The 13,694-nt window shown below is 46.0% G+C and overlaps 1 protein-coding gene across 1 annotated transcript in view; it reads left to right on the forward strand.

The window, feature by feature from the left end:
• MARCHF2 (membrane associated ring-CH-type finger 2) overlaps nucleotides 1-13,694 on the forward strand; it is an 86,916-nt gene that overhangs the window by 37,205 nt on the left and 36,017 nt on the right. Inside the window, exon 3 of the mRNA XM_077841933.1 lies at nucleotides 8,480-8,675. Within this exon, the coding sequence (XP_077698059.1) occupies nucleotides 8,480-8,675 (196 nt within the window). The remainder of the gene's footprint in view (nucleotides 1-8,479; nucleotides 8,676-13,694) is intronic.

Consider the following 13,694-nt stretch of genomic DNA (forward strand, 5'->3'; position numbering starts at 1 on the left):
TGATGAGGGCCTTATGCACAGGGAGTTGCCAAGGCTGGGGCAGGATTCTTAGCCTATCGGGCCCTTGGAGTTGTGGCCCCACCTGGTGGGATTCGGTTCATGATCCTGTCAGAACTCAGCCTTGGGAGTGGGGTTGTATCTTGCCTATGTGCCCAGCTCAGACCAGGACTGGGTTGGCTTGTTCTCCAGACCCTTTTGTGTTAGCTTTCGGGCCAGGCAGGTGGAGACGAAGTGGCCTGGCTGGCTATAATAGAAGCACAGATTAAGGTGTCTATTGGGTGGAGGCCAGGATGTGGTAGCTGTCTGGGGACTCCCAATCCTGGAGGTTTCTTCAGGGTTAAGTTGCCAGCAGGCAGAATCCATCTGCATCTGCTTGGCATGCTAAATAGTGTGGTAGTTGTGGCAGGCGCATGCATGGGAAGTGGAAACTCTCACTTCTCTTCTCTCTAACCAGGCTCAACAGATAGTGATCGATGGCTCCATGTCTAGTTGGCAGCTGGTATCAAGCGGAGTGCCCCAAGCATCGGTCCTGGGGCCAGTTTTGTTCAATATCTTCATTAATGATCTGGAGGATGGCGTGGATTGCACCCTCAGCAAGTTTGTAGATGACACTAAACTGGGAGGAGTGGTAGATACGCTGGAGGGCAGGGATAGGATACAGAGGGACCTAGACAACTTAGAGGATTGGGCCAAAAGAAATCTGATGAGGTTCAACAAGGACAAGTGCAGAGTCATAGAATCATAGAATATCAGCGTTGGAAGGGACCCCAGAAGGTCATCTAGTCCAACCCCCTGCTTGAAGCAGGACCAATTCCCAGTTAAATCATCCCAGCCAGGGCTTTGTCAAGCCTGACCTTAAAAACCTCTAAGGAAGGAGATTCTACCACCTCCCTAGGTAATGCATTCCAGTGTTTCACCACCCTCTTAGTGAAAAAGTTTTTCCTAATATCCAATCTAAACCTCCCCCACTGCAACTTGAGACCATTACTCCTCGTTCTGTCATCTGCTACCATTGAGAACAGTCTAGAGCCATCCTCTTTGGAACCCCCTTTCAGGTAGTTGAAAGCAGCTATCAAATCCCCCCTCATTCTTCTCTTCTGCAGGCTAAACAATCCCAGCTCCCTCAGCCTCTCCTCATAAGTCATGTGTTCCAGACCCCTAATCATTTTTGTTGCCCTTCGCTGGACTCTCTCCAATTTATCCACATCCTTCTTATAGTGTGGGGCCCAAAACTGGACACAGTACTCCAGATGAGGCCTCACCAATGTCAAATAGAGGGGAACGATCACGTCCCTCGATCTGCTCGCTATGCCCCTACTTATACATCCCAAAATGCCATTGGCCTTCTTGGCAACAAGGGCACACTGCTGACTCATATTCAGCTTCTCGTCCACTGTCACCCCTAGGTCCTTTTCCGCAGAACTGCTGCCTAGCCATTCGGTCCCTAGTCTGTAGCTGTGCATTGGGTTCTTCCGTCCTAAGTGCAGGACCCTGCACTTATCCTTATTGTACCTCATCAGATTTCTTTTGGCCCAATCCTCCAATTTGTCTAGGTCCTTCTGTATCCTATCCCTCTCCTCCAGCGTATCTACCACTCCTCCCAGTTTAGTATCATCTGCAAATTTGCTGAGAGTGCAATCCACACCATCCTCCAGATCATTTATGAAGATATTGAACAAAACCGGCCCCAGGACCGACCCTTGGGGCACTCCACTTGATACCGGCTGCCAACTAGATATGGAGCCATTGATCACTACCCGTTGAGCCCGACAATCTAGTCCTGCACTTAGGGTGGAAGAATCCCATGCACTGCTACGGACTAGGGACCGAGTGGCTAGGCAGCAGTTCTGCAGAAAAGAAACTAGGGGTTACAGTAGATGAGAGGCTGGATATGAGTCAGCAGTGTGCCCTTGTTGCCAAAAAAGCTAACGGCATTTTGGGCTGTATAAGTAGGAGCATTGCCAGCAGATCAAGAGATGTGATCAGTCCCCTTTATTAGGCATTGGTAAGGCCTCATCTGGAGTACTGAGTCCAGTTTTGGGCCCCACACTACAAGAAGGATGTGAAAAAATTGGAAAACGTCCAGCAGAGGGCAACAAAAATGATTAGGGGACTGGAACGTATGACTTATGAGGAGAGGCTGGGGGAACTGGGATTATTTAGTCTGCAGAAGAGAGAGCTGCTTTCAACTACCTGAAAGGGGGTTCCAAAGAGGATGGATCTAGACTGTTCTCAGTGGTAGCAAATGATAGAACAAGGAGGGATGGTTTCAAGTTGCAGTGGGGGAGGCCTAGGTTGGATATTAGAAAAAACTTGTTCACTAAGAGGCTGGTGAAGCACTGGAATGTGTTACCTAGGGAGGTGGTGGAATCTCTTTCCTTATAGGTTTTTAAGGTCAGGCTTGACAAAAGCCCTGGCTGGGATGATTTAATTGGGGATTGGTCCTGCTTTGAGCAGGGGGTTGGACTAGATGACCTTCAGAGGTCCCTTCCAACCCTGTTATTCTATGATTCTTCTCACGCCTTTCCCACAACTGGTTGTCAAGTTGTATAGTCAGCTCTATAAAGGTGTCCAGGCCCGCTAGGGTTTCCACTGGGGCCGGAGCATCCTTGAGCTCCTCACTCAGACCCCATTGGAAGTGGAATAGGTGGGGCACCTCATTCCACTCTGTGTCTGGTGCCAGTCGGCAAAAGTGGGCTGCATATGCAGCAGAAGTACCCTGCCTCTGCTGGGCAGCCTCAGCCATTAGAGCATGGTGGGGGTCAACAGTGCCTGTAGGAAGGTGTCCGAACTGGTTAGTACTGGATGAATGCCCTCTAATAGTGGGGAGTCCAGTCTAGTGCCTCCCCCGTTAGCAGGCTGACTACCAGGCCTACCTTGGCCTGGTTGGAGGAGTACATTTGCGGCTAATGTCAGAACTGGAGGCGACACTGATTTATAAACCCTTTCCATGGTGCCTATTGAAATGTTCTGGCAATGGAGTCACAGGCCCTTGTGCGAAGGGTGCACTGGTCCCTCTAAGCTGTGCGCGTGCACAGGGATCCGAAACACCGTGTGCACAAAAATTTGCACAGAAGCACAAATTGCATAGAAGAAATTTTTTGCGCACACAGCCTGTCAAAAATTAGAGGGAACATTGACCCAGAGGTCAGTGTTCTCGGCATGGAGTTGAAGAGCCTGTTGGTGTAGTGCCTGATTCTCCTCAGTAAACTGAGAAAGATGGGCCTGTGTTGCCTGGTAGTCTGCCTGGAGGTGGGGTACCCACTCAGTTCTCTAGTTCCCTTTGTGAAGAAAGAGTGAGCCTTGCTGATTCCATTCTGCTGAGCCCTCCCTAAGAAGCAGTATGAGCAAGCTGTTATGGACAGGGATTCAGGCAGTGTGCCTAGTAGAGCAGGAGTCAGGTCCAATGGGTGGAGCAGACATACAGGGTGGGGCAGGAAGCTAAGCAGCACCAGAGTCAACTGCAAGTTACTAGAGCCAGGAGTCAAGCCAGAATCAGAACCAGGAATCGAAGCTGAAGGTCAGAGCAGAGGTCAGATGCTAAGTGCCAGAGCCAAGGGTCAAACAGGACGGGAGTCAGGGTCAGAAGTTGGAGGCCAGGCTGGAGCCAGGACTGGATTGGAGGTGAGACATAAGGGCAGGAGGAGAGGCAAGGATCAAGCACAGAGCAGGAGCACAGTGGGAACAGGAGTGAAGGTGGAGGTAAGACAGGAGCCAGGAGCAGAGCAGGAACAGGGTTGGGTGCAGGAAGCAAGCACAAGCAGGGTCCAATAGAGCCACAACAGGAAACCACCTTGTTGCTGGGACAAACTTAGTGTTCCTCCTTCTGGTTTAAATAGCGTAGTTGGACCAATTGGTGGAGCTAGTCAATCCTCCAATCAGAGCTCTCGTGGCTAGTGCCTTGGCTGGGGCTATAGCCCTAGCTTCTGAGCCCATCCAGTTTCAGTAGCCATTGGGTGGAGGCCAGGATGTGGCAGCTGTCTGGGGACTCCCAATCCTGGATTCAAGACTTGGGACATCCCACTGGGTGGGAAACAGCTCATGCCTTTAAATTAGGTGGGGGAATGAGGATCAGTTAAGCAAACTCTGTCTGGAATTCCAGAGCATAAAAATGCAATCGTATCTGTAAATTGTGCTGCTTTAGGGCTCCTGGTGTGAGGGTGTCTATATGGCTGTAATGGAATCCTACTCAGCCATTGCTATTTCAAATCTCTGCATTTTCACAACTACTTAAGGTGTTGGTGAAGTCAAACAGAGCCATGTGGCTGAATCTGATTGTGAACATGGCCAAACCAAGAGCTAAGTAACTGCAGAACAAAGTGAAATACAGTAGAACCTCAAAGATACCAACATCAGAGTTACAGACCAACAGGTCAAGTAGACACCATGGGGAACCGGAAGTAAGCTATCAGGCAGCAACGGAGACCAAACCCCTCTCCCTCCCCAAACCCCACAAATAAACCAGCAAATACAGTACTATACCATGCCTGTATTGCATCTTAAAGGTAGGCACATCTGAACTGCCTGTCCCCGTCCCCACTCCCTACTAACCATGGGTTGGGGCAGCCACTTACAGGTAGGAGGTGGTGAATGCTGTTTTCCCCTTTCCCTCCCCCCTGGCTGGGAGGGGAACAAGCTTGCAAGCTCAGAGTCCGGGAAAGAGACTTTCTGAGCTGCTACTGAAACGTGTCGTGGAGTGTAAGCTGCTGGAGCCAGAACTCCTGCCTGCATGCTGCACTCTGGAGGAGCAGCTCTGTTGTAAAGGACCACAGCCTGCACTGTTTGCCCACTGACACTGCAGTCTCCCAGAGTGCCTCTCCCATTAACTTTGCAGCCAGGGGGCTAGAACCAGTCCTCACCCCCACTCACCAGGCAGCCACTGCAGAACTCTGAGCCCTTGCTCTGAGCAGTCCACCCTGAGGAGCGTTCCATAACAGCTTGTTCAGAGTTATGAACAACCTCCATTCCCGAGGTGTCCGTAACTCTGAGGTTCTACTGTACTGAGTGCTGCTGCTGCGTTTATTTGGCTCAGATAAGTATGTGAAATGGAAGAGTTATTGAAAGCAAAATAGGAAGAGATGGAAGGAACCACACTACTGATAACGTAAACTCCGTCCTGCCACAGTAACTGACCTCAAGATCTCATGAAACCAAACAATGCCAGGAACAGCGTGACCGATCTTAAAACCGTGAGAGAGAGAGACGGAGCTAGGTCAGGGTTGCAATCTCTCCACAAAATGGAGTCACATTTGAAATATTTCCTTTGTAGTGCCAGCAAAATTTTGCCTTTTTATTTTGAAAGCTTTTCAGATGTTATCCACTGGATTGCTTATTGGTAGCCAAGGTTATATTAGGACACTGGAAATCTGAGATTTCTCAAACAGGAAGAGCGTAGATAAAATATCTCACAGATGCAGTTCTTAGCAAATAATACAAAAGCATGAGAGTATTTGAGATTTGGGATGGTTGTTTTTTTGTTTTGTTTTGTTTTTTTTTGTTTTTATTATAAACTACCTCAGTTGTTAATGCTGCTTATACCTTATCTGAGCCATATTTATATAGCACCATAACTGGATTTGGTGCTTGACTGAAATAAGACGCTGCCCCATGCCCTGAAGAATTGCACTGTGGATCAAAAGAAAGAGGCAGAAGTAGGGAGAGCCAAGATACTTTTATGTTTTGCGTGAGGCTTCTAAGCTATAGTGTTTTGTTTTTTTCATCCAAGTCCTGGCTAGGGCAAGCAGAGAGGAGTAGGAGGCCCAGGAATGGAGTCAAGCAGTGTCAAGTGGGATTTGAAAGCAAGCGAGGGTTTGTGGCACGTTGGCAGAGGGTTCCAGGAGCCGGAGGCAGAAGGAGGTGGGAGTAGATGGAGCAAGGAGAATGGGCAGAATACAATGGGGGATGTGTATATTATGGAATGTTCAGTGCCCTGGTGAGCTCTGAACTTGACATGGAAGGTGACAGGTTGGTGAAGTGATGCCAAGGTGTGGCAACGTGGTCAGAGTAGCAGAAAAGCGCTTTGACCACGTCACCCCACCCTGATATCACTTCATCAGTCCCCTGCCACTTTCCACATTGAGTTCAGAACTCCCCGGGGCATTGCACATGACTGTTGCTTGTCGTGAAGGCTGGATAGTCACTGAGGCCCGAGAGGAGCAGTTGATGGAAGTCCAAGTGAGTGAACTGTGGCATGAGCCAGGTTTAGCAGTATGGGGGAAGGAAGACGTCCTTCAGTGCTAGCACAGACTGGGTAGGACAGAGCTGCACCTCCGTAGTTCTACCCACTGGCAGCAGTGGGAGAGGGGTGCTGACTCTCCCCAATCCCTGCAAGTGTCAACCAAAGGCCCTGACCTACCCTTTCTCTAGCAGAGAAGCTGGGTGCAGGTGACACCTGCTGCTTCCTGCTCTCCCCACTCCCTGTCCTCACATACCTCCCAAATGCTGACTCCAACAGGAGGTGAGAGGAGGTCATTAAACCCAAACTTAGCCTTGGAACAAGCAGACAAAGAAAGTTATTAGCCAGGCACAAGGCCTTCTATGTACAGTCTGTGTTGGAGCACTGCCAAGAAATCATACAGCAGTAGAGGGCTAAGAGCCTTCACAGCAGCACAACAGGCTAAAACGTGGCTTACAACCCTGCCACCCCCACGCCCCCCATAAAGGAGTTATTAATTTGGGCCATTTATATGAAACTTACTAAGCACCCAGCTGGAATTGGGAACAGTTTTGTGGGATTGTGTCTCAGATTACCTCCCCTTCTTTCCAAGAAGAGGATTTTCCTGAATGGGACTTTCCTGGCATGTTACCCCGCCTTCTGCTCCTTGGCATTTCCTCCAACATGACCTTTCTGTTGCAGTTTCACTGCAATGTTTTCCTGATGCTGTGGAGAGGTGCCTGGGGGGATTCCAAGACAACTTTTTCTGTTTCTGGCATCCTGTGATCTCTAAAACGCTTCTTATATTTACATTAAATTTAAACCCTCGGCAATGTAACAATTAACAATGAAATGTAAGACCAGATCCACGAGAGGGATAAAGAGCAATGTAGCCAGGAAGTCAGCATGACCAGGCCAGACTCCTTGAAGACAGATTATTTGCATTCATTTCACTTCCATGCAATTTAATTTTATGTGTTGCATTGATTCATCACTGAAAATGCAAATTCCACCTAAACTGATATGAATCTATGAGGCAGAAATTCTCCCTCATTTTGCCAGAGTTCTCTGTAGATTTTGTTGTTTCAACCCATTCTTTTGTGCTTCTCTGTCTCTTTCTTTCTGTAATTGTAAATGCTCTTATGAGCTACTTGGACAATGCTCCTGTGGTGAGCAGCTTTGGACTGTGCTATTCCAGAAGGACCCAGGGAAAGGTACCCTCAGGACTATATGGACAAACTGAACTATTTTCATTTCGATCAACAACCCAGGACCATTGCTTGGAAAACTTAAAAGGCCCTGAAAGTATTTGCACTAGTCTTCCAAAGCTTTTCTAGTCCTGACAGGTCAGAAGATACTTGACCTTTAAAATCAAATCTCTCTGATTACTGTGTTGGCTTCCTCCACACTTGATTCCAATATGTCTGTCTTTGGTGATATTTCAAACCACAAGGGGAATGATTAATGCATTGTATTATTACTAAAGTGTAGTCTGTGTGCTAGGCCTGGCCTCTGTAGATATGTAGGAAGAAATAGCCCCCTAACCCTGCAGAGCTGATACTATATATGGACAGTGTACAAATGGAGGGTGGAGTTGGTTGCAGTGTAGTGGACAGAGAAGCTTAGTATGCCACTAATTTTGCTGGGTGGTCTTTTATTTATTAGCACATGGTATGCCTTTTGAGAGCATGGCTCCTGATCCGTTTTTATTTCAAATGCAACCTTGTCTTTAGTTCTTGCTGGGTTTGAGACAGCAGCTGCCAAAATGTGAGTAGGTGGGAGGGGGAAAGCAAGTGATAGTCTCAATTATCTGATTTTTAACATTGTGATTTCATGACTTGAATATTCATGATTGCTGTGTATGCTGTAGAGCTGAGACCCTAAGCTCTTTAGGGAGATATTTCTGTTTACAGCGTATGCTTGAAAATGAAGACTCTGAATCGGTCCATAGCATCTTAATCTGGTGCTTTTCAGAAGCCTCCCCAGCAGTACAGGTAGCCATTGTGGACCCTGGTCCACTGTAATTTTTGCTCCCTCATTACATACTAACATAGGCTAAGATGTAACTTTTAGTAATGCTCATGCAGTTACTGACATGGTCCACATGCTGTCATTTACTGTGTATCTTTTTGAAGCTATTTCTGCTGCTGCCACAGCAGTTTGCTTTGAAGATTCCCCCAATCTCCAGCACAATGCAGCACCTTGTCTAGCATTATAGCATGCCCTTGCAGGGAATGGCGGGGTGTCTCAATGTTCCCTGGGCATGGCTGTGCCATTCTGCCCAGTCTGACAACAATTTCATCCCATTATTTGCCTCTTCTTTAGTGATGGTCCCATCTGTCGAATCTGCCATGAAGGTGGAAATGGGGAGGGGCTGCTTTCTCCCTGCGACTGCACAGGAACACTGGGGACCGTGCACAAGAGCTGCCTGGAAAAATGGCTCTCCTCCTCCAACACTAGTTACTGTGAGCTCTGCCATACTGAGTTTGTCGTAGAGAGAAGACCAAGGCCCCTCACAGAGGTACCACTTTCCTCCTGCTTGGCTTTTCATATGTTATTTTTCTTTACCTTTGAAGGAAAATGACTGATTTAACAGTATTTAATTCAGTACTCTGGATACCGTTAGGTCCCTTGGGCCCTAGATTCACCCTGTCTGTTAAGCTGTGGGGAGGGATAGCTCAGTGGTTTGAGCTTTGGCCTGCTAAACCCAGGGTTGTGAGTTCAATCCTTGAGGGGGCTATTTAGGGATATGGGGCAAAAATTGGGGATTGGTCCTGCTTTTGAGCAGGGGGTTGGACTAGATGACCTCCTGAGGTCCCTTCCAACCCTGAGATTCTATGATTCTGTGTATTTAGTAAAACATGAATCATCTCCTTCCTTCAGTGTTTTTTAAAAATCGAACCTGCATAGTTTATTTTTAAAAGTTGCGTAACTTAGTGTAGGCCCTACATATAGATGAAACAGTCTCCCAGTCACATGGTGGATCATTCTCAACCAGAGGTTTGTTTTGGACATAGACAATTTTGATCATGTCTTTTTAATGCACTATAACCAGCATTGAGTAAAAAAATTACTGAGAAATAGTCATTTTTCCTCAATTTTAATAAAACTAATATAATGTGAGGAGAATATATGACACATTATAAAAATGGCCTGACATAGTAACTTGAGCTGTAAGAAATCTGTGGAAGAGCAGAGTTCATGCCTTTAGTCTGACTGGGAGTTGGCTGAGAGACAGGTGTATGCCCTAGAGGAGGGTTGGAGAATGGGGGTGAGGTTAGGATATTTGTTGTTTAGCCTCCTTATAGGCAGACACAATTGGGTGAATGAGGAGGCCAGAGAACTATAAATTTGCCTTTATGATTGAGACTGCAAACAAAAACACTGTGGAAATGCAGAATTGTTGTTTTCATTTGCCCTGTTGTCCATACATATGTAGAATTCTGTCTTCTTCTATGTGGTGTCCCCTTTATTAAGTTAATATTCATGTTAATGGCTTTGAGAAGTCATTTTTTGTTCCCTATCCTCCTCAATATTTTGGCATCTAATATCTCAATGTTGCATTAACGTAGTTCTCTTGCATTTAATTTCCTTGGTGTATCTTGTCCATAAATATGATGCATGGTACACTTTTGATGTTGTATGTCATGGACCAGTCCTTAGTGAGTGACCCTGACATACATGAAACCATTTGGTTTGTAGGTCAGAAAGTTCGGTTCCTTCCCCTCTTTAGATAGGTTTGCTCTGGCTGGTTGTAATGTCACATCTCCTGCTCATTGTAGGGGTCATTCCATACAGGAGAGGAAGATATCTTAGACCAATTGATCTTTCAGACTTATCAAATTACTGTGCAGCTACTATACTATACCTGCTGAAGAGCTTGGGACTGACTCCTGCTTAGGGTGAGCATATCTAAAACATCACTGAGCTTGCAGATGTGTTTCCCCTGGGATGAATAAATAAATTGTGAATTACAGTGCAAGGGGGCAGCAGCTGAGTTAGTCAGAAAACATGATTTTACTAAATAGACCTGATGAGGTTTCAAAGCTAAATAGATTTGAAACTTGTTAGAATCATAGGGGTAGAAGAGACCACAAGGGTCATCTAGTCTAACCCCCTGTCAAGATGCAGGATTTGTTGTGTCTAAACCATCCCAGACAAATGGCTATCCAGCCTCCTTTTGAAACCCTCCAGCAAAATACCTTCCACAATGTCCCTAGGCAGTCTGTTTCATTGTCCTAACAGTTAGGAAGTTTTTCCTGAGATTTAATCTAAATCTGCTATGCTGAAGTTTGAATCCAGTGCCTCTTGTCCTGCCCTCTGTGACAAGAGAGAACAACTTTGCTCCATCTTTTTTATGGCAGCCTTTCAAGTATTTGAAGAAGGGAGACTGTCCCCCCTCAATCTCTTCTTTTCCAAACTAAACATATCCACTTCCTTCAGCCTTTGCTCATATGGCTTGCATTCCATCCCTTTGATCATCTTTGTTGCTCACCTCTGGATCCTTTCCAATTTCTCCACATGCTTTCTACACATTGGTGACCAAAATTGGACACATACTCCAGCTGAAGCCTAACCAGCACCGAGTAGAGCAGTACTCTCACTTCCCGTGACTTGCATGCTATGCCTCTGTTAGTGCAACCTAAAATTGCATTTGCTTTTTTTTTTTTTTTTTTTTTTTTTTTTTTGCAACAGCATCTCATTCTGACTCATGTTGAGGCTGTGATCCACCACAATTCCCAGATTCTTCTCAACCGTGCTGCTGCCAAGCCAGTTATCCCCCACTTTGTATTTGTGCATTTGTTTTTTCTTCTCTGTGTAGCACCTTACATTTGTCTTTGTTGAATTTCATTGTGTTGTCTTTAGCCCAGTTCTCTCAATTTATCAAGATCCATCTGTATCTTAGCTCTATCCTCCGAAGTGTTGGCAGCCCCCCTATCTTTGTGTCATCTGCAAATCTGATCAGTGTGCTCTCTGTTCCTTCATCCAGGTCATTAATACAGACTTTAAACAGCACCGGAACCAGAACAAACCCCTGTGAAACCCCACATGAAACCTCCCTCCAATCTGACATAATTCCATTAATGGTTACTCTTTGTAGTTTTTTAACCAATTATGTATCCACCTAATGGTAGTTCTGCCAAGCTCTCATTTCTCCAGCTTACCTATCAGAATGTCATGTGGGACTGTGTCTAAAGCCGTACTGAAGTCCAGATATATTATGTCCACTGCATTCCCCTTATCCACCAACCCAGTTATCCTGTCAGAAAAGTAAATCAAGCTGGTTTGGCATGATTTGTTCTTGGTGAATCCATGCTGACTGCTTGTGTTACCCCCTTCATCCTTCAGGTATTCGCAAATTGAATGTTTATACATTGCTGTAGTAGCTTCCCTATCAAAAGTTAGGCTGACTGGTCTATAGTTCCTTGGCTCCTCCTTTCCCCCCTTTTAAAAATGGGCACTACATTAGCCCTTCTCCAGTCTTCTGGGACCTCCATTGTCGTCCATGCATTTGCAAATATTATTGCCAGTGGCTCTGAGATTTCTTCAGCTAATTCTTTCAGTACCCTCGGGTGAATAGCTTCTGGCCCCACAGATCTGAATTCATTCAAATTGGTCTGAAGATCTCTGACATGTTCTTTGCTTATCTGATCTTCATCCCTTCCCCTTTATTGTCTATGGTAACTCCACTAGTCGTCCGGTCACATGTTATTTTCTGTGAGAAGACTGAAGCTTAGTAAGCATTGAGCAGCTCTGCCTTCCTATCATCTTCCATTACCAGCTCACCTTCTCCATTAGCAGCAGATCCACACCATCCTGGATCTTTCTTTTTTTTTTTTCTGACATTTGAAGAACCCCTTCTTGTTATCTCTAACATTCCTTGCCAGCTCTAACTCATTGTTTGCCTGGGCTTTTCTGATTTTTGTCCCTACACGCTCGTACTATTCCCATGTATACTTCCTGGGTGAAATGCCTGTCCTTCCATTTCCTGTATGTATCCATTTTGGTTTTTAGATTGTTAAAAAGCTCCTTGTGCAGCCATGTTGGCCTCCTCTGGGTCATCTTACCTTTTCTCACACTGGAATAGCTTGATGTTGAGCCTCTAGTATTACATCTTTTAGGAGCTGCCAGCCCCCTTCGGCTCCTTTTCTTCCTAATTGGTCTTTCCATGAGATGGTGCCTACTATTTCCCTGAAATGGTTGAAATCCATGTTTCTGAAGTCCAGTGTCCTTGTTTTGCTGTTCTCATGTCCTCCTTTCCATAGGATCTTGAATTCATCAGAGCATGATCACTTCTTCCCAAGTTCCTGACCACCTTCACATTTTCAACTAATTCCTCCCTGTTCGTCAAAACCAGATCCAAACTGGATGACCCTCTACTTGTTTCGAAAGTTGTCACCTACACATGTTCAGAATTTTCAGTTTTGCTGTAATAGTTTTCCAACAGATGTAAGGGAAGTTAAAATCCCCCATTGATACTTGCTCATGTGTGTTAGCTAATCTTGTTACCTGCTTGTAGAATGACTCATCCACTTCCTCTTCCTGATTTGGTGGACTTGTCAAACACTAGTCAAACAGACGGTCACAGCAGACAGATACTCAGATATTCACCCCACCAGCTCACAACACAGCCCCCCAATACAGCACCTACCTCAAGAGCACTCACTGTAGCTCCTCTCGGATGGTTCCCAGGCAAACTCCCTCTGTTTGCTTCTCCTCTGTTCACTAATCGCTAGGTTCGCAGCTGGCTGCCTTTTTATAAGACTACAAAAGGTTTTCTCCCTCCCCCCTCCGCCCCCCCGCTGGTAATAGCTCATCTTAAGTGATCACTCTCCTTACAGTGTGCATGATAAACACCCATTTTTTCATGTTCTGTGTGTATATAAATCTCCTCACTGTATTTTCCACTGAATGCATCCGATGACGTGATCTGTAGCTCACGAAAGCTTATGCTCAAATAAATTAGTTAGTCTCTAAGGTGCCACAAGTCCTCCTTTTCTTTTTATAAGACTGCTGGCTTGAAGCAGCTACCCCAGCTCAAAGCCTCTCCTGGTTCACACTTCAATCAATCACTCAAGGCCTACCTGGAACAAAGCACTCCCAGTTCACACTTTTCAAACAAACACACACACACAAATCAGTACGTGACTAGGTGGTAGTCTGATAATGCCTGTTGTTACTAGTTATGATGGCAACAACAAAGAAATGTCATATTGCTAAATCACCAGACAAGACTTGCTTAGCTTGGAGAGCCATTGGCTGAGAGTCCTTTAAAAGAGTCTGCTGAACACTCACCTTTAGTGGATCTCACTGATCCAGCTACTCTTCTATCCCATCACCTACGGAAATTCCTCGTAAACTTCTCCCCCCACTATTCACTTCATATTGGGGTTGGGCAGCTTGGAGAAGGAGTGGATGGGGCCTTTATCAGGACTATTTGTGCAGCTGGCATGGAGGTTTACTTTCTTATTGTCTTTTGTTTTTGTAAACTTAAGAAAGTCTCCCCTCGGGGGTTCCCCCAGATCTGTTGGTGACTACT

This window comes from Eretmochelys imbricata, chromosome 25 (genome assembly GCF_965152235.1).
Source record: "Eretmochelys imbricata isolate rEreImb1 chromosome 25, rEreImb1.hap1, whole genome shotgun sequence".
Taxonomy (NCBI): domain Eukaryota; kingdom Metazoa; phylum Chordata; order Testudines; family Cheloniidae; genus Eretmochelys; species Eretmochelys imbricata.